Source organism: Macaca mulatta, chromosome 13 (genome assembly GCF_049350105.2).
Source record: "Macaca mulatta isolate MMU2019108-1 chromosome 13, T2T-MMU8v2.0, whole genome shotgun sequence".
In the NCBI taxonomy this organism is placed as follows: domain Eukaryota; kingdom Metazoa; phylum Chordata; class Mammalia; order Primates; family Cercopithecidae; genus Macaca; species Macaca mulatta.
In genome coordinates this window covers 68,710,593-68,728,943 of record NC_133418.1, presented here as the reverse complement: position 1 = coordinate 68,728,943, position 18,351 = coordinate 68,710,593, and the positions used below count along the sequence as shown (strand labels likewise).

Here is an 18,351-nt window from a genome sequence, read left to right as displayed (position 1 = left end):
TCATTAATATTTATGGAAAATCTAGTAATCCAGGATATAAAGAATAGGTTTTATGAATCCTTCTTTCAAGTAGCATAAGCTTAAAATGGAGACAAGGTATCTGAGACCTCCGTGTTAAAGGGACAGAACAGTCTCTTTCGAAAATTACTCATGGACCACACTAATATTGTATAACATTTATAGTTGGGAAATATACCTTATACACACATGGTGCTCGATAACTTATTTTCAAGGATGGTTTAAGTCTGAGTTCTCCTATGATTAAAATCTATTCATTTATACGAACAACATCTACTGATTGCTTATTCAATAATAAGTAAAACAGAATGCAGTTCTGGAATATGTTTAGACAGAGCAAGATGAACTCATCAGCATTTTGGTGGAGTTACTGAGGATGGAACCAGTCATAGATGTTTGCTCTGCAGAGTGGTTCACTGATTGTTCTTTCTGACTTGGTTTTCTTCCCCACCTTATCTTGCTAGCATTCCAGTCAGAAGCACACTGTTTCTGGGGACCTCTCCTGGGAAATCATTCTAGGACAGATGGAATGTGGACATGATACAATGCTTCTCTTTTGTTCTGTGCAGCTACGGTATGATTACTTCTTCTGATGTTTGGACGTTAATTTCCTTGTCAAATTTCCCAATGTCTCCTCATCATTCTCTCCCAAATGCCCCATTCCAGGGAGGAAACGGACTTTTGTCCTTAACCACATTTCTGAGAACACGTTTTCTTCTGTCCAAATATGTATTTTAGTAACTTGTGGTGCTACCTGTGTCACATACTAGCTTTACATCTTCTTTTGGCAATTCATCATGTACTTCTAGTGATGTCCCATTTTACTTTATTGAACTGTTGTTTGTTTCTTTTATTGTTATTTGATAACTCATGGGACAGTTATGACAAATTCCCTAAGGACTATGAGCATTCCTTCCTTCTACTTTGACTCTATTAAGCTACAACAGAAAGTGGTTCTCAAACTTGACTGAATTCACTGAACTCTAATGGAATGGAATGGTTTTGTGTTCCATTTTATCAATTTCACTTGCAATACTGCCTAGTTACCTTGGACTGGGATAGATGTGCAATCATTTGAAAGGTAGTTGAAGTTTTAAAATTTGACTTAGTGCAAATCTCAAGCTTTTTAGTCTATTTAGTATACGTTTATATGCATTGATTAACTGTTTCTTCTTTTAAACTGTAGTTATGCTAATACCTCGGCATTCGGCCTTCCTTTCATGTCATTTATTCACTTCGTTTTTATTAAATGTTTACAAATCATTTCAGTTTAAACTACAAACCTGCAATTCTTTTTAAATTTCTGCAATGACAGCATTTTCTTTTGCCAATATTTGAAATGCAGTTTTCTTGATCAGTTTTATTTTGAGTGTGCAATTTGCAATTACCTCCTGGAAAAAGCAACATGCTAATGAATTTCAGATGCGGTGTGAATTACTTATTTGTACATTTGTGCAAAATCTAACACATTGGGAAAATTTTTGTTTATTCTTTGGTTTCAAAGAATAAAATTGTGCCAGCAATTCAACACGTGAAAAGGCAATCCTTACAAAACGGGGCAACTTGTTGATTTCAGGGAATATAGCTTGAGACTTCCTGCTGGAGAAATAAATAATGAGCCAGTACCAGTGCACTTTCCTGAAGTTACCCGGGCTTGCAATTCTACTCTAATCTACTTCTTCTTGCTTCAATAGGGAGGAGGAAATTCATTCCACAGATTAAGTGTTAACTAGTCTTAAAAAGAATCTCCTCGTCTTTGATAGGAAGTAAATTTCTGATAAAGTTTAAATTGAAAGAAGATGCTTATGTGAATAGTCTTCAAATATCTGATATTCACAGAGTCTAAATGGAAAGAGATGGTTAGCTGTGCATCTGATATTGAAAGGATCTCATATCACTTTGGTGACTGAAGGATGCTTTACAGTCAAAGTCAGAGTCAATCTCCTTCTCTTTTGTGGTTCTACACAAACTGAACTGCCAAACAGCATTGCCTCATCTCACAAGTTTGTGCCGTGAACTTAAGGAGGAGCCTTATAAAAGATATAGGTATCACTTAGCACCAGTCATTGCCATAGCCAGAACAAAAATTAGAGTCTCACCTACTGACAATTTAAGAATAGTTATATGATTGCATATTTGTAGGTTTTATAGAGATGTGTATCCTGTTTTCTTGTTAATATGTCCCCTTTTCCTTTAGATTGCATACATCATATCCTTGGTTCGGGGATACAGTCTTAATCAGGACTCATGGCCACCCATGTTTAGGAATCAGAGTACTGAGGATGACAGTAATAAGAGTGAGAAAAGTAAAATAGAAATACTAAGTTACCCTAGAGGCAGAATGTATATTTTTGATGTTTTGTTTCACTGCTTCCCATATCCCATGTGAAGTATTCTGACCCTGCCCTCTGATTAATATAGCAGAAGTTAAGATTAAGTTAAGGCATTGGTTCTCAGACTTGAGGAGGCATCAATATTATGGGATTGTTAAAACAATATATAGTTATATGTTATATAACTATATGTAGTTATATTGTTATAACAATATATTTAATTGTCTTATTATAACAACATATGTTATATAATATATTGTTAAGACAATATAATCCCAGAACCAGATTGCTGGGCCTGGCCCCAGAGTTTCTGATTCAGTCGATCTGGGATGGGACCTGGGAAATTTGCATTTCTAATAAGTTACCCGATGATGCTTGATGCATCTGGTCTAGGGACTACACTTTGAGAACCATTGAATTAGGGAGGTGCGTAGCACAGTCTTGCTGCAGGAGAGTGATCATACTGACTTCTTGTATCCTTCCACCTCAAACGGTTGTCATTCAATTTTTATGAAGGAATTTTAAGAACATTTTCTGACTGTGTATGAATCAGATACATATAAATACTGTTCACGAATGCATAGTAAAATGACATAAATTGACTAGAAATTCAATGGCTGCAGTATATTGAAAAGTAAATTATGAAACAATGCTAGATTTTTTTTTTTTTTTAGGAATAAATCAATCACTTCTATACACTGCATCGGCTTATTTGAAAAATAAGTCTCCGCTGTAAACTCAACTCTTATCCATTTATATAACTTTAGAGAATTTTCAGGTACTTGAGGTAATTAACAACCAAAAACAATGAAGAACTGTAAGCAGGCTAAATGCCCATTTTTCTTACTGCTTGACATACATTTTTTTTAAGGTTAACATCATGATTTACTCAATTATAGTCTTCCTTTTGCAACATATCTATTTTCTGAGATCACAGGTCTTCACTGGGCTGTATAATTATATGGAAGAATAATTAGGCATTTCCTCACAAAACTAACCCATGCAGCCAGCAACCCTAATGACATTAATGAGAATCAACAAAAGGGGCAGTGTTTGAAAGCTGTTTGGTAATGACAATGTCAGGTATCTAAGCCACTTGGTTACACTATGATTTTCTAATTCTCTTCTGGATATGAGATCATTTAAGTTTAAAATGAAAGAAGTCAAAGAAAGATATCCCTAGCATCTGAGAAGCTGTATATGTTACTTCAAGTTCCTCTTTGCAAATGTAGATGTACAGATAATAACTTCTTTCCTTTTCAAAAGAGTAGTTTAGTTACCCTTATGTTTATAAAGAAATGTGTAGAATATAATGGATAATCCCTAAGACTATAGAGGTTTTTAAATTTTAACCCTATGTACACTGTAATTTGTTCCTTTAGACTTTACAGGAGGCAAATATGTATTTTTTAGTGTTCTAATCAGTCCTGTATCACATGTAATAATGATAAAATAAAATGATTGAAAATATAGCTGAAAGTTGAGAAAAAAAAACATTTTAGCAAACTGAAAAATTTATAGGTGAAACACAGTATTTAATTTGGCTGTGTGGTGAAATTTTTTCCATGTGGGAATGTGAAAAGATTGCTAACTTTCCCATGGTATGACACAATTGACACATAACTAAGTGTGCAGGTTCTAATGTCCAGTTATCCTACACTTAAAACATCTAAAACAATGTAGAAACCTGCTCATTGGCAAACTGGCAAACGGGATCCCGACAACTGCAAAGAAAGACTCTGTCCAACTACTTAAAAATCAATGCAGTTTGTCTTTTGAAAGTACAAAACAAATTGTAAAAATAGTCTCACTGGACAAGCAATGCCTCAACCTGAAAAAATGGCTCTAATGTTAGGACTTCTTCACTCTTGTCTGTGAGGTGCAGGCGATTTGGCTATGTGGGTATGCTAGGGGCTCAACCATCCTATTTGCCTGGGACGAAGGCATTTCCAGGAACATGGAGCTTTTGGTTTTGAAACCGGAAAGTCCTGGTAGACAGAGATGGTGGAAACCCTAGGGTATGTTTTTTTCATATTTCTCAGTGATACTTTATACAATATAAGCCAGGTACTGTACTTGATTTGGTTTTACAATCAACTTTATTGGGCATTCGTACTGAGTTCACTTCTTGATGGCACAGTTTCTTTACCAAGTTAGTAGTCATGCCTGTAAGTCCTAACAGAGTTTAGTAGTGGCTTAATTACCAGCTATGCAAAATGCCCGGTGTTTTAATTTTTTTAAAGTTCAATTAAACAAACAAGTTTCTTCAATTAGGGTAATCAATGCTTTCTCTTTCTTGTCAGTTCCCAAATGACTTTTTTTTTTTCCTTTTTTTAAAATACAGGAATGGAAGTCTTAGAAAGTTATATATGATTTAAAAAAATCCTTTCTCAACGTTGTCTAGTAATTTCTAACTCCATCTCCTTTAGAAAGATTATATAGAGACTATTACCAGACACAGTGGCTCAGGCCTGTAACCCCAGCACTTTGGGAGGCTGAGGTGGGTAGATCACCTGAGGTCAGGAGCTGAAGACTAGCCTGGCCAACATGGTGAAACCCTGTCTCTATTAAAAATATAAAAATTAACAGGGTGTGATGGTACACGCCTGTAGTCACAGCTACTCGGGAGACTGAGGCACAAGAATTGCTTAAACCCAGAAGGCGGAAGTTGCAGTGAGCCAAGATAGCACCACTGCACTCCAGCCTGGGTAACAGTGTGAGACTCTGTCTCAAAAAAAAGAGAAAGATTGTATAGAGACTATGCAGTAAAGGTGTAGAAAACTAAAGGCGAGCCATCAACAGGTTATCATATATTCCCCATTCATTCAACTTCTTTTTGGTGTAGATGAGTATCTGTTGTCTTTGAGGCAGATGGTCTCTCATGGAAACAATTAATTTCGAAAACTCTATCTATACGTGGCTCCAGGTATGTAACACTGAAATGATCTTCATTTTATAGATGCCAAGAAAAATGTCAGTCATGGGAAACTCTCAGTGTTACTGGCTCCCACAGCATGATCCTCATGTAGCAAAAAACCTGAAAAACACCTGCTCACTATGACCTGATCTTTGAATGTTACGTTGCATTTCGAACTCCTTGTTTTTGTACAGAACTGAAAACCCCCCAAAAAATACATGACGAGGAGTAAAAATATCATGTTTTCACTCAACAGTTAAATGGACAGCTATTTAAAATATATATTTATAAAATAGTGTACATTTAAAATATCTAGTGGTATTATTTAAATTAGTTAGAAGCCATCTGTGACTGGTATAGTGCATTCAAAGGCACAATTGATTTGAAGACTGAAGCACAGTACAGATTTCAGTTCTTACATTTAAAATGTCCTCAGTTTTAGGTTATATAATGATAAACTATACCTGCTGAAAAATATACACAGAAAATAGAAATAATTTTTATGCAAATAAGACTCATCTGTAAGATTCATTTATTCTATCCAGTGGACCATAGGAAATGTGTCTGGATTACTGGGCATAAATATGCAACATTTAAAAGGGAGTGGAGATCTTTATTAAAACAGAAGACTCCTCAAACTCCATGATGATGTCAATAATATAGGTCCTTGGAGCACATTATTGTTCTAAACAGAGGTCCCCATACTTCCACATTGGTTATAAAACATTATTTTGTGCTGCTGGCCTGGAATGAGAATGTCATACATCTGCAGGCAATTAGAAGAAGCTGGACTGCATGTTTGATTAGCTCAATAAGAAACGGGCACAAGTGTGACTCGACTTATGTTAGTCAAATTCCCTAGACAGATTATCCTGTTGTTATCATATGAAATAACCCCCTTTTATCAACAATTAAGTAAATCCACATTTATGGGCACTTTGCAAAATTGTGAGGTGGGAAGAAATCCAACTTAAGCCTTAGGCCTTCCAAAAAACTTTTAACCCTGCTTTCAATGGTATAGACACCAATCTCAAATTTTAGAAACTGGCTGCATTACACAGAACAATTTGGGTTGGAAATAACCTGTGTGCGCACAGTCAACAGGTATGTATTTAGCATATTCCATAAGCAAGGCACTTAATAGTCTGCTTATAACTAAAAAAATGCCCAAAGAAGTAAGAACTATAAATGTTTTACTATGTGAAACGTAACTTAGTTAGGTAGTCTAAATATTTTTGAGAAAAGTTAAATAGGATTTTATAATCACAGTACAGTTTCTGCCATAACCAATGCATGTTGTAAGTCTTGAATATATTTTATTCTAGGACCTCTTCATTTAGTTCTGGGCATTGTTCTTGAATTCAACCATAAATATCAATGACGGTCTACAAACTACTTTGGGAAATGACTCATTCATTTATCTGTTTTTTTTTCCCTCCCAAGTACCATTAAAATATACATCTAAAGTATTCAAAATAATTCAGTATATAAAAGTTGATAATTTTTCAGCAAAATTTTTTGATTTTGGGAAAAATACCACCAAACTTTCCAGTCTAGTTATATAACTAAATAACACAATTAAAAGCTGGTGTATCTTAAATAAACTCAATATTTTTTTTATCAGTATTAACCCAAATACATGTATAAGAATAACCTCATCGTTTTATCTCCTTGACATAATCCTTAAATTCAATATCAGAATATCAAGCAGATGCTGAAGCATTCATCATCAATACTGGAATTCTGACTCATGACAGTAACACAAAACAGATGCTAATACCATGCACCCTCTGAAAAGTGACACCATCACAACATGGGTTAGGTCTTGATGTGGGGTACTTAAAACTTACAAACAAAATATGAAATAAATAAGTTAGAGCATGACAAGTTTCCTTACTTCATTTTTTTTTGTTTTTTGAGACAGAGTCTCACTCTGTTGTCCAGGCGGGAGTGCAGTGGCATGATCTCGGCTCACTGCAACCTCCACCTCCCAGGTTCAAGTGATTCTCCTGCTTCAGCCTCTCCAGTAGCTGAGACTACAGGCATGTGCCACCATTCATAGAGAATTTTTGTATTTTTAGTAGAGATAGGTTTTGCCATGTTGGCCAGGCTGATCTCGAACTCCTGACCTCAGGTGAACAGCCCGCTTCAACCTCCCAAAGTGCTGGGATTACAGGTGTGAGCCACCATGCCCAGCCCCTTGCTTCATTTTAAAGCCATTTAAATTCGAGTATCTTTTATACAGAAGATAAAACTAAACACGGGTGAATAAGGGGCAACAACCCCAACCCAGGGCACAAGAAAATGCATCTTTCATTTAATGTAGCAGCTCAGTGGTCTCTATTGAAACCCTTGGTGTTAAGGGAGGAAGGTGCTCTCTTCCTCACATATGACCAGTTAGAAAGTGAGAACTCCTGGACCCTTTCCATTGGCTCATGTGTGCCATACACGTATGTGGTGGTGACATGGAGTTCTGTACTATGGGGTCTACCTAGTCAGCCTCTGTCTGGAGGCTCCTATGGCCCCATTTCACGAACACAATCTCCACACCAGGCTGCTCTGAAACGGTTTGCTAAGAAGGAAAGGGAAACAATCTCTTAGCACAGTTCAGTTAGCTAATATCCTACATGTCTTCAAAGCCCCAGATTCTTATCACTTTGCTAGTATGAGCTTACAGCTGTTTCTAGAATACACAGTGATGTGTATGCTCTGTGAAAATAAACAGAAAAACCTAGGCAGATGATGCCATGGTGCAAGTGATATAAGTGAAATGTGGTCAAATGAGAGCTTTAAAAGAGATATAAATGTGAGTGGGGGAGAGTCCCTCCAAGGTAATGAGAAGCAGGAGCCCCATTTCTTTATTCCTGAATGAGGAAAGTAAGTCTGTGGCAAGTTCGATGAAAAGAAACTTGAGAAACCAAAGGGGTACATCTGTGGAGTAGCTTGACAGCATAATTTCAAATTCCCAATGAATAACCTGACAGCAACTTTTGCCAGCTGTGACTTTGGCACCTGCCTTCCTGGGTTGGAAGGTCAGCTCTGCACTTAGCACCTATGTGACGTCTGGTTCTCAAACTTGGCCGCACATGAGGAACTGAAAAAAAAGCCGATGCCTGGAACCCACCCTCAGAGACTGTGATTTAACTGGGCTGGGGTGTAGCTTGGCCATCGAGAAGTTTTAAAGGTTCCCAAGTAACTCTAAATATGGGCAGCTAGGGTTGGGAACCACTGATGAACTTTCTAAGCCACAGTTTCCCGTTTGTAAAACAATGATGACATCTACAGCAACTACCCTTTAGGAATATTGTGATGATTAAATATGATAATGCAGACAAAGCACTTAGCATGATGTCTGGCATGCGGGAAGTCCTTAATAAATGTGAATTATTGGAGGGGGGAGGGATTGCATTGGGAGTTATACCTGATGTAAATGATGAGTTGATGGGTGCTGACGAGTTGATGGGTGCAGCACACCAACATGGCACAAGTATACATATGTAACAAACCTGCACGTTATGCACATGTACCCTAGAACTTAAAGTATAATAATAATAATAAATTAAAAAAATTGTGAATTATTATCATCCTCACCACGAGGTGCACTTGGGCAAAAGCTTTCGATGGTTAGGAAAATAAGTTATTCCTACCTTGGCACACGTTGTGTTCGCTTTGCTCGTAGCCTGCTGCACATTGGATACGGTGGGAAGGGTTGGAGGGAATGCGCTGAGGGTCAGCTGGGTTCCGCCGGATGACAAAGTTATTTCGGCCAGCCTGCACTTCAGGGCCTGCGACTGCAGCAGCACTGGCCACAAAACCACCCCCGGGCAACACTCCACTGGTTGCCATGCTGCTGGCAGCTACAACCCCGGTGGTTGCCCCTGAGGTTCCTTCTGCTGGTGGTGTTTCCTGCTGAGGCTGTTCATTATTGACAATAATCTGGGCTGTTTTCGGAAGGCAGAGGTATCCTCCATAGTGGTTGACACATTTCATTCCACCTTTACAAGCGTCTGGGACAATGTCACATTCATCAATATCTGTGGTCAGTAATAAAATAAGTCAGGAATCTTCTAAGAGGGAAAAATCGAACATGTAAATATAATGCTCATGCCTTTTTGGTATAACACAGACAGGATAGGAAGAGTGACACAAGAGATGGAGACAGAAGGCCAATGATCACATGGGAAGTTTTGAAGCTGGCTCACCTTTGCATTGCTGTCTCACAGGATCCCACTCATATCCGTCAGTGCATTGCTGCAAAGAAAACATCAAAGGTGGGGCCAGGAGACAGTTAATTGGTGTGTCCATTCCCTAAGAAATCACTCTAAAAGCTTCATTCTTACGGCAACAATCCTTGCGCTAAAGTCCTAGATATATGATGAGATGGGTGGTTTAACATTCTATCGCTTTTTTTTAAAAGACAACTCTGTGCATTGGACAACTTCAGGGGTCCATTCTCAATCATCGGCTGCCTAAACTCTTCTGTTGTTTTTGGTACAGTTGCCCAGTACCATCTTCTTTTCTGTTTTGAGACTAATCTTCTCCAACTTCTCTGACTGCTCTTTATTAATTTGCCTTTTTCCCACATTGTAAATGTGAAAAAAAAAAAGACCAAATTCTCTCTCTTTCCTCGCCCTCTCCCCCGCCCCACCCCCGCCCCCACCAGTGCTGGGCTCCTCTCTCTCTCTCTAAATCCTCTTGCAGCATGCAAACACCTAGCTTTCTTTACCATTCTTACCTCCATCTCACACCCTGGCCTGTTCCCTAGCTTCAGTTCCTAGGGAACAAATGTGTTCCTCCTAGCAGTTCCCAGCTTCAGTCTCCTCTCTAGTTCACCCACTGAACAAACAGCCTATGGAGCACCTTCTGAAACCAGGCAGTTTTAGGGCCTGGGGATGCAAAGATGATGCAGACTTTGTCCCTGTCCTCAACCAGCTCAAAGACCAGAAGAGGAGACAGACAGGTAGACAAGTTGCGCAAGATGGCAGGTGCCTTCTACAAGTGTACACGGGAAGGAGTGATGGACTCTGCTCCGGGGAATGGGTAAGCATGGCAGGGCAGAAGGGAAGGCTTGACAGAGGAGGTGACAGTGAATCAGGCTTTACAGGATGAGCAGGATTTTTCCAGATGAATGTGGGAATTCTAGGAAGACAGGCTATTGTGACAAAGGCATAAAATTGTTGAAAAGGGAAGGAGCTCCAAGGAGTTCTGGGTAGGTGGAGGACGAGGTTACAGAGGTAGGCAGAGCCAAATCAAGAAAGCCTTTCTTTAGGAATGGAAGCCTGAATTCTACCCTGAAGGTCAATGAATCTCAAGCTTTATTGTGTCTAAGGATCACTCAGGGTGCTTGTTAAAATGAAGATTCCTGGGCCCACCCAAAGGATTTGATTCTGTAGGTCTGGGTAGGGGGCCTGGAATCTAAATGCTTAGCAAGTATCCCAGGTGATTCCCATACAGGTTGTCTAGGAACTACTTCTTGAGAAATGTAGGTATAGGCAATAAGAGGCCTCTGAAGAATTTTTAAGCTCAGAGAGCAATCTGATCAGACGCTCACTTGGGAGTCACTGTGAGGAAGAAGCCTAAGGAAGGACTGAGCAAAAGTGGAGTAAACAAACAAATAAACTTAAATTCTTTTAATATAACTGAGAGCTGCTTATGTATACAATGGATGCTTGACAAGGAAATAGCTGAATGGAAGCCTAGAGATCCATTTAGATATTTTACTGATGTCTGAAACTTACTGGAGTGAGAACTAAATTCACTTTGTCTCTCAGAATAATTTTTTTCTTGCTTCCCAAACAGTGTTCAAGGTACCAGCACCTTTCTTGAAACCCAGGATTCCATTTTAACATCAGTGCTGAATCTCCACTTATTTTCCTTCCATCTCTGCTGACTTTGTGTCCATTTCTACATCTACCATGTAGATGTAAGTCTTCTGCTGGCCCGTGAGTACGCAAGGCCCCGTATCTCTACATGCTGCATACACACCCCATGATGGTCTTTCTTGTGCTCTTGGTTATGTTGCTCCTCTCTCTGAGACCTCACAGTGACCTCTAGGTCTCTCATCATCACCATCTCTGGGTTCTTTCCACTACCCACTTCCAGCTGATCTGACCTTATCCCCACCTGGATTGGTCTCAGGTGCTTTCGGCTCTAGCTTTTGATTATGCCACTCTCTGACTCAGGTGCCTCTTTAGCCTTTCTAGATCAATCCAGCCGAGGTCATCACTTCCTTCAAGAACCAGCACAGAGTTCTGTCTCCTCTAATATGCTGGCACCAACATTAATCACCTCCTTGCTTTTCTATTTCCTTGGCAATTTGTATAATCTGTATAACAGTATCATTTGTACTTGCTTAGGAACTTTGTAGTTTTCAACACTGTCTTCCCAGGGTAAATTCTCCAAGAGGGGGCTGAATTTTCTTAGTAAACAAATAAATTATTTTAATAGTGTTGAGAATTGCTTATGCAGATACTTGTTGAGTAAATAGCTGAATGGACACCATCTTTAATATGGAAGAGGACTTGAGGCTATTTTGTGGAGCCCATTCTTCTGAAGAGTATCTTTCAAGCCAGGCAAAAATGGCAGTTCACTTGAATAATTTGTATGGTAAATAGAGAAGACTTGCAGTTTGTTTAGTATTTACTTCTAGACATTTAATGTCAGTGTACTATTAAGTATGCCTAGACTGAGTTTAGCTTCACCACTTGGCTATGTAGCCCTAAGCAAGTTAGACAGTCTCTCAGATCTTCAGTTCTACCACTAGTAGAAGGAAGAGATGCCACTTACCTTACACATTGCCGCAAGGATCAAAGGAGATCGTGTCTCCACAGCGGGGTACTCAAAAATAGTTATTATCTTGTCCTTTAACCATGAATTATTAGGCATATAAAATTTAAAGGAGAATAGGCCCAATCTTAGCACAAAAGGGTAACATATCTGGAAAATTTGTTACAATAATAATGAACCTTAGTTAGTGGTCTTAAAACTACCATGTTTAAGCCACAGGGAACCTTCTCTGGTAAAAATGAGTAAGATTTAGGTGATTAGCAAAGGGAAGGGCACAGAAGATAAGCAATTGGAAAAGAAGTAAAATCTTTTATGAGATTATTATAAAAGTGGGTAGTGAATTTAATTTTAGCTCCATGAGAAGGCAGTAAGTTTAGTCTGAATAACAAAACATTTTCATTTTAAGATAAACAGCACATGCCTTCATTTTTCTTGCTTTATTTATCTTCAGCAGAGGAAGCAACTGCATTTAACATGAAGTTAACAAAATATTTGTATTAAGCTATTTTATTTATAGTGGATCTGAACAACAGAAAGGAACATTTGCCAGATGAATACTAACATTCTAGGGATAATGTGGTACCAAAAAGTGAGATAATGTTTATTATCAGTAATTGACATTAGTTCATTTTTAAGAGTTTTCTTTTCAGAAATTTTTCACATTCTTTCCAGTAGGATTACTTAATTTTAAACTGGGAGCAGCAGAAAAATGTGTTTTTCATATTCCTATCCAGGACAAATGTCATTTGCCTCACACTGATTAAAGACAAGAAAACACAAAACAGAGGTGCAAACAAACTCACCAGAAGTGAAGTCAGTACTGTCCTTCTCTGTTCTCACCACAGCTATTTGTAGCAGTGGGAGGGGTCAGATGATCTTTTTAATATTTTATTAAACATTGGTTACACCTATGCAATTAACTAATCAAATATTACTTGGAAATATCAGAGATGCTAATTAGAAAATGCAAAACAGAGTTGCACACATTATGTTTGAAAACCACTTTAGCCAGTATGCATCCTGGTAACACATAAAGTGTGTCTGCTTTTATTTATTAGAATTACAGTTATACAAAAAAGAATGAATATACAGCCTTTATAAATTCAATAAAGGCCACTTACATGAGAATGTCTGTCATGTACACAAAGGAGGCCATGTGTCTTTATGGTGTTTAATGTTCTTACTTGATTTGAGTCTTATTCTGCACGTATTGGTTTTATCTGCATGTGGTAGGAATCCAGGTTTTCCAGTTCCTTACACCCATTAATTTGTTGAATGTTTTGGAAATATGTAACTTTCTTTGGTTTGAGTTTTTAAACGGATCCCATTTTTAGACTTGCACAAATGATTACATGTTGGTCCCTATCTTAGGTGGTGAGCCCAGTGAACTTTCGAAAGGATCAAGGGGGCAATTTACAACGAATCTTAGATATGAAGCATGAATGAAGTGTTGTTTAATTTATCACCCTCCGCACAGTATAGGCCAAATACACTGGCAGGGGTGTGTAAAATCTTTTTTTTTTGGTCACAGAATCCCGCTGAACCGTACTTATTTCAAATTCCATCACCCCTTACCGTGTACGTGATGGTTTCTTCGGTGTCCTGTGACTTGACGAGCGCCAGAGTCAGCATAGTTAGGAAAAGGGCTTTCAACATTGTGAATCTCAAAGAAAATACAGGACAAACTGATGTTTAGTATCTGCTGCGGGGAAAGTAACAAAACTTTAGCAGTGAACACAAGCGAGGAAGGGAGAGTGGGAGAGGCTGAGGCTCCACCATACTCAACTTCCAATCTGCTTTCTCATCTCCCCTCCCCCGCCTGAACCTTCTCGGTAGCCAACGAACAAGGCAGCAAAGACGTAAAAACTGCTGCAGAATTGCATTTCACGTTACTTCATCCTGCTACGCTGTTTACATACAAAAGACATTCAGCGTGCATTTTATATTGCACCTACAAACCAGGCTGCAGAAAGAGGGGGTCGAAAGGAAAAAACAGTACATTTCAAAGGGGACGGTGCATTTCCTGCCCCCCAATCCCACACCCCCGGGGATGGAGGTGAGGCTGCAAAACTCTATTCTCTAGAACGTTAAGGCTTTCCCAGTATGCTCACCTTGAGCTAGCAAAGTTCCTCGCACAGATCAGCAAAAATACCTGCGAGCCAATATGAATTGCCTTGGCCTCAGGCTTTTCATTTTTTAAACAAAATAACAATACAAAATTCAGAGAGCGATCTCCCAGTTCCAGTAGAACACTAGACCTTCTCACATCTCTCAGAGCTTCTCACATCCCCCAGCACAACCTCTCAAAGTGGCATTTCCACGCCTTTCTCTGCGCACAGCTTTGTTTAAAAGTCCCAGGTTGTGTGGAGGGGCAGCCCAAAGCGAGTGCTTCTCTTTTGTCTTATTAGTCTCTGGGTCCCCGACATGCTACCTTTGGTATCAGGCTGCCTAGGAGCGGAACCAGGGATCGCACCGCCACCCGAGGTACCAGTTTCTGGCGGGCGGCCTGGCGCGGGAGGGAGATGAGGTCCCCTTTCTTAACAGCAAGCTAACGCGGCGGTCCCCTGGAGGTGCTCACCGTCCCAGCTTCTGACCAGCTCCTGTGGAATCCAGGTGCGGCTTAAATCTTGCACACTGGTCCCCTAAACTTTCAAAACCACGTTTATGGGCAAAGCCCTGCCGGCTGGTTGTGGGCGCGCACACACATGCCCATCCCAACAGATGTCACCCGAGTGCTCGCACTTGCTGACAGATCGCATTCCGAGGCTGCACACCTCCACCTCCCTCTCTGCCCGAGACACCCTGCACAGTCCAGGGCAGTTCTCGAGTACTCAGCACCCCTCAGGTCACCCCACCTCACTCACTCTCCCGCGCGCGGCCCCGTGAGCACTGGGCTCGCTCGGGGCGACACCCCGTCAGGGGCTCCTACCTGCGCGGCCGCGCTGCGCTCCGGGCCCGGGCAGCGAGGGGAGTGCGCAGGGGAGGGCAGCCCCGTGGGTCTGATCTGGCGAAGTCTGGCAGCGGCCGCGGCAGCAGGAGGAGGAGGAGAAAGGGAGGGAAAGGGGGAGGGCGAAGGGGGGCGGAGGACAGAGCTGAGGGAGGCGCAAGCGCTGAGCCAAGCGCTGCGAGCCCGGCGGTAGAGCGCGCAGCGCAGCGAGGTCTGCGCCCCCTGCGCCAGGGGCCTTCTCTGCCGCCCCAGCCTGCCCTCCCTTGCCAGCCCCTCGTTTCCCAGACTCGCGGGGACCCCAGGCCAGAGAGGACACGTTGACATGTGATGTCCTGGGTGTGCTTCAGCCTGGGGATGCTCCCACTCTCTAGTGCGTTTTCTTGTTCTCCAAGGAGGGTCTCCCTCAGAGACCAGAGGGTCTCTAGAAATTGCTGTTAATTTTTTTCCCAGTAAGTGAATGCTAGGAGAGTAAATTAACCCCATTCATAGAACTGTTTCCTTACCTTTTCTTTCAGATTTTTTTTTGAGGTGTCTGCTTCCACAAATGGAGAAAAATGAGAATTCATCCATTCAACAAATGTTTGCCACCTACTGTGTGCTAAGTGTTGGGTATAGGCCAAATAGAACTTGCACTAACAAAACTGTGAGGTGGGGTTTGTTTTACGGTCTCTCAAACCTCCCTTTATGATAACAAGTGTTGGCGAGAATGGAGAAAAGGGAACGCTTGTACGCTGTTGGTGGAACATAAATTAGTACACACATGATGGAAAATTGTATGGAGGTTTCTCAAAAATCTGAAAGTAGAATTATCATATGATACAGCAATTTCATTTCTGGGTATTTACTGGGAAGATTTGAAATCAGTATGTTGAGGAGATGTCTGTACTTTCATGTTTATTGCAGCGCTATTCACAATTACCAAGATATGGAATCAGCCTAAGTGTCCATTAAGGGATAAATGGATAAAGAAAATGTGTCATATATGTGTGTGTGTGTGTATACTATCTATATATATTATCTATACACACACACATATATATATGCCTTTTTAAGGCTAAATAGTATTCCATTGTGTGTGTGTGAGTGTGCCTGTGTGTATATGAGCCCATTCTTTTGAAAAGTATCTTTCAAGCCCGGCAAAAATGGCAGTTCACTTGAATACTCTGAACTGAGTAAATAGAGAAGACTTGCAGTTTGTTTTTGGTATTTACTTCTAGACATTTAATGTCAGTGTACTATTAAGTATGCCTAGACTGAGTTTAGCTTCACCACTTGGCTATGTAGCCCTAAGCAAGTTAGACAGTCTCTTTGATCTTCAGTTCTACCATGATGCCACTTACCTTACACTTTGCCGCAAGGATCAAAGGAAATCGTGTCTCCACAGTGGGGTACTCAAAAATAGTTATTATCTTGTCCTTTAACCACGAATTATTAGGCATACAAAATTTAAAAGAGAATAGTATTCCATTGTGTGTGTGTGCATGTGTATACACACACACACACACAATGGAATACTATTTAGCCTTAAAAAAGAAATTCTGTCATTTGTGACAACATGAATGGAAGTGGAGAACATTATGCCCAGTGAAATAAGCCAAATACAGGAACACAAATACCACATGTTCTCAAGTATCTGAATGTAACTTGAAACAATTGAACTCATAGAAGCAGAGAGTAGAATGGTGATTACCAGAGGCTAGGGTTGCAGGGAATGGAGAGATAACAGAATGTAAGCCTCAATTAGATAGGAAGAGTAAGGGCTGGGTGCGGTGGCTCACGCCTGTAATCCCAGCACTTTGGGTAGCCAAGGTGGGCAGATCACCTGAGGTCAGGAGTTTAAGACCAGCCTGGCCAACATGGCGAAACCCCATCTCTACTAAAAATACAAAAATTAGGCGTGTGCCTGTAATTCCAGCTACTCAGGAGGATGAGGCAGGATGATCGCTTGAACCCTGCGAAGCAGAGGTTGCAGTGAGCTGAGATTGTCCCTCTGGGTGACAGAGTGAGACTCCATCTCAAAAAAAAAGACAGGATAAGTTTGATTTTTTTTTTTTAGATCAGTTGCACGGCGTTGTTAATAAAGCCAATAATTGAGTACTGTATATTTCATTATCACTAAGAGAGTAAATTTCAAATGTTCTTATCACAAAAAATGTCAAATATTTGAAGTGATGGATATGTTAATTAGCTTGGTTTAATTATTCCACATTGTATTAAAAAATCATAACACCTTGTACCCTCTTAATATATATGACTATAATTTGTCAATATATAATAAAAAGTCTCCCTTTTTATGGCTTTCTTTTTTCATCTATAGCTTCTCTTTTCTTCACTTGTTGACTTAGTGAAATCTCCAATACTGCTTTTTCAAAGTTGGGCATTTCACTTTCACCTTTCATACTCAGTGGAATTTCAGGAATCTGGAGAGAAAAATCTTTTTTTCTGTCTTTACCAAATCATACCACACAAATTGCAGTTACCTCTGAAGGCTCCAACTCTAAAGTCAAAGTAATAGCTTGCTTCTAAGGCATCTGTCTTCTAGGAAGCAAATGGCCAAATAGAATTTCATGAATGAGACAACTTACAAACTGAAGGGGTTAAAGACTTTGACTCTGTCCTTGAGCAGGAGGCAGAGCTTAGGAGGAGAGGAACAGCTCCTTTCCTTTCCTGCTGACCAGAGGTGGGAGGGTGGTAGAGACTGCAGGAGAGGGAGGTTATCAAGTGGAAGCTGCTCTCTTTATCTCTAGGGTATCCAGTGTGGGTTACCTAGACGTTGCCAGTTTGGTAGCAAGCCACACAGTGTTGGACGAGATCAGAGGGGAGGTGTACAACCCTCCGTAAACATTACTTGAGTATACAGGGTTTTGGTAATGGTATCGAATATTTTTACTATGAAAATTCTAGTAAGTGTTTTCCCCAAGTCATTAATGACCTCCAGATTTTTTTAAATGAATCTTTGCTTTTTGTACAGTAAGTAGATCTGTGCACATGGTTTTTCCTGTTTCTCTTAAACCCTTTCTACCTGTTCTCAGCCACTTTTCCAGAAAAATGGGGTGAAAACTCTCAAATTTATATCTCCAGCCTGGAACTGTTCCTATATATCCAACTGCCAACTTGCTATCTTCATTTGGGCATCTAATGGATGTTTCAAACTGAACGCAACTGCTATTATCATCCCCCAACCTACTCCACCCACCTTCACCATCTCAGTTAAAGCAATTTCATCATTGCTTTTGCTCAGATTCAGGACCATGGAGTCATCCTTGTTTTCTCTTTTTCTGAGATATCCTGCATGTTATCCTTCAGAAAATTCTGTTGGCTTCACCTTCAAAATATATCCAGAATGGAAC

At 40.1% G+C, this 18,351-nt stretch overlaps 1 protein-coding gene across 4 annotated transcripts in view; it reads right to left on the bottom strand.

The window, feature by feature from the left end:
• EFEMP1 (EGF containing fibulin extracellular matrix protein 1) overlaps positions 1-15,070 on the bottom strand; it is a 57,335-nt gene extending 42,265 nt beyond the window's left edge. The window contains exons 1-5 of one of the 4 annotated variants that reach the window (XM_015112405.3): positions 14,984-15,070; positions 14,166-14,654; positions 13,630-13,717; positions 9,471-9,519; positions 8,916-9,302 (exon numbers count right to left, since the gene is read on the bottom strand). In XM_015112405.3, the coding sequence (XP_014967891.1) occupies positions 8,916-9,302; positions 9,471-9,519; positions 13,630-13,710 (517 nt within the window). In that variant the 5' untranslated portion in view covers positions 13,711-13,717; positions 14,166-14,654; positions 14,984-15,070. The remainder of the gene's footprint in view (positions 1-8,915; positions 9,303-9,470; positions 9,520-13,629; positions 13,718-14,165; positions 14,655-14,983) is intronic. The other 3 variants (XM_077959537.1, XM_077959536.1, XM_015112404.3) reach the window with 3 other exon arrangements.
• Between the last annotated feature and the right edge of the window lie 3,281 nt (positions 15,071-18,351).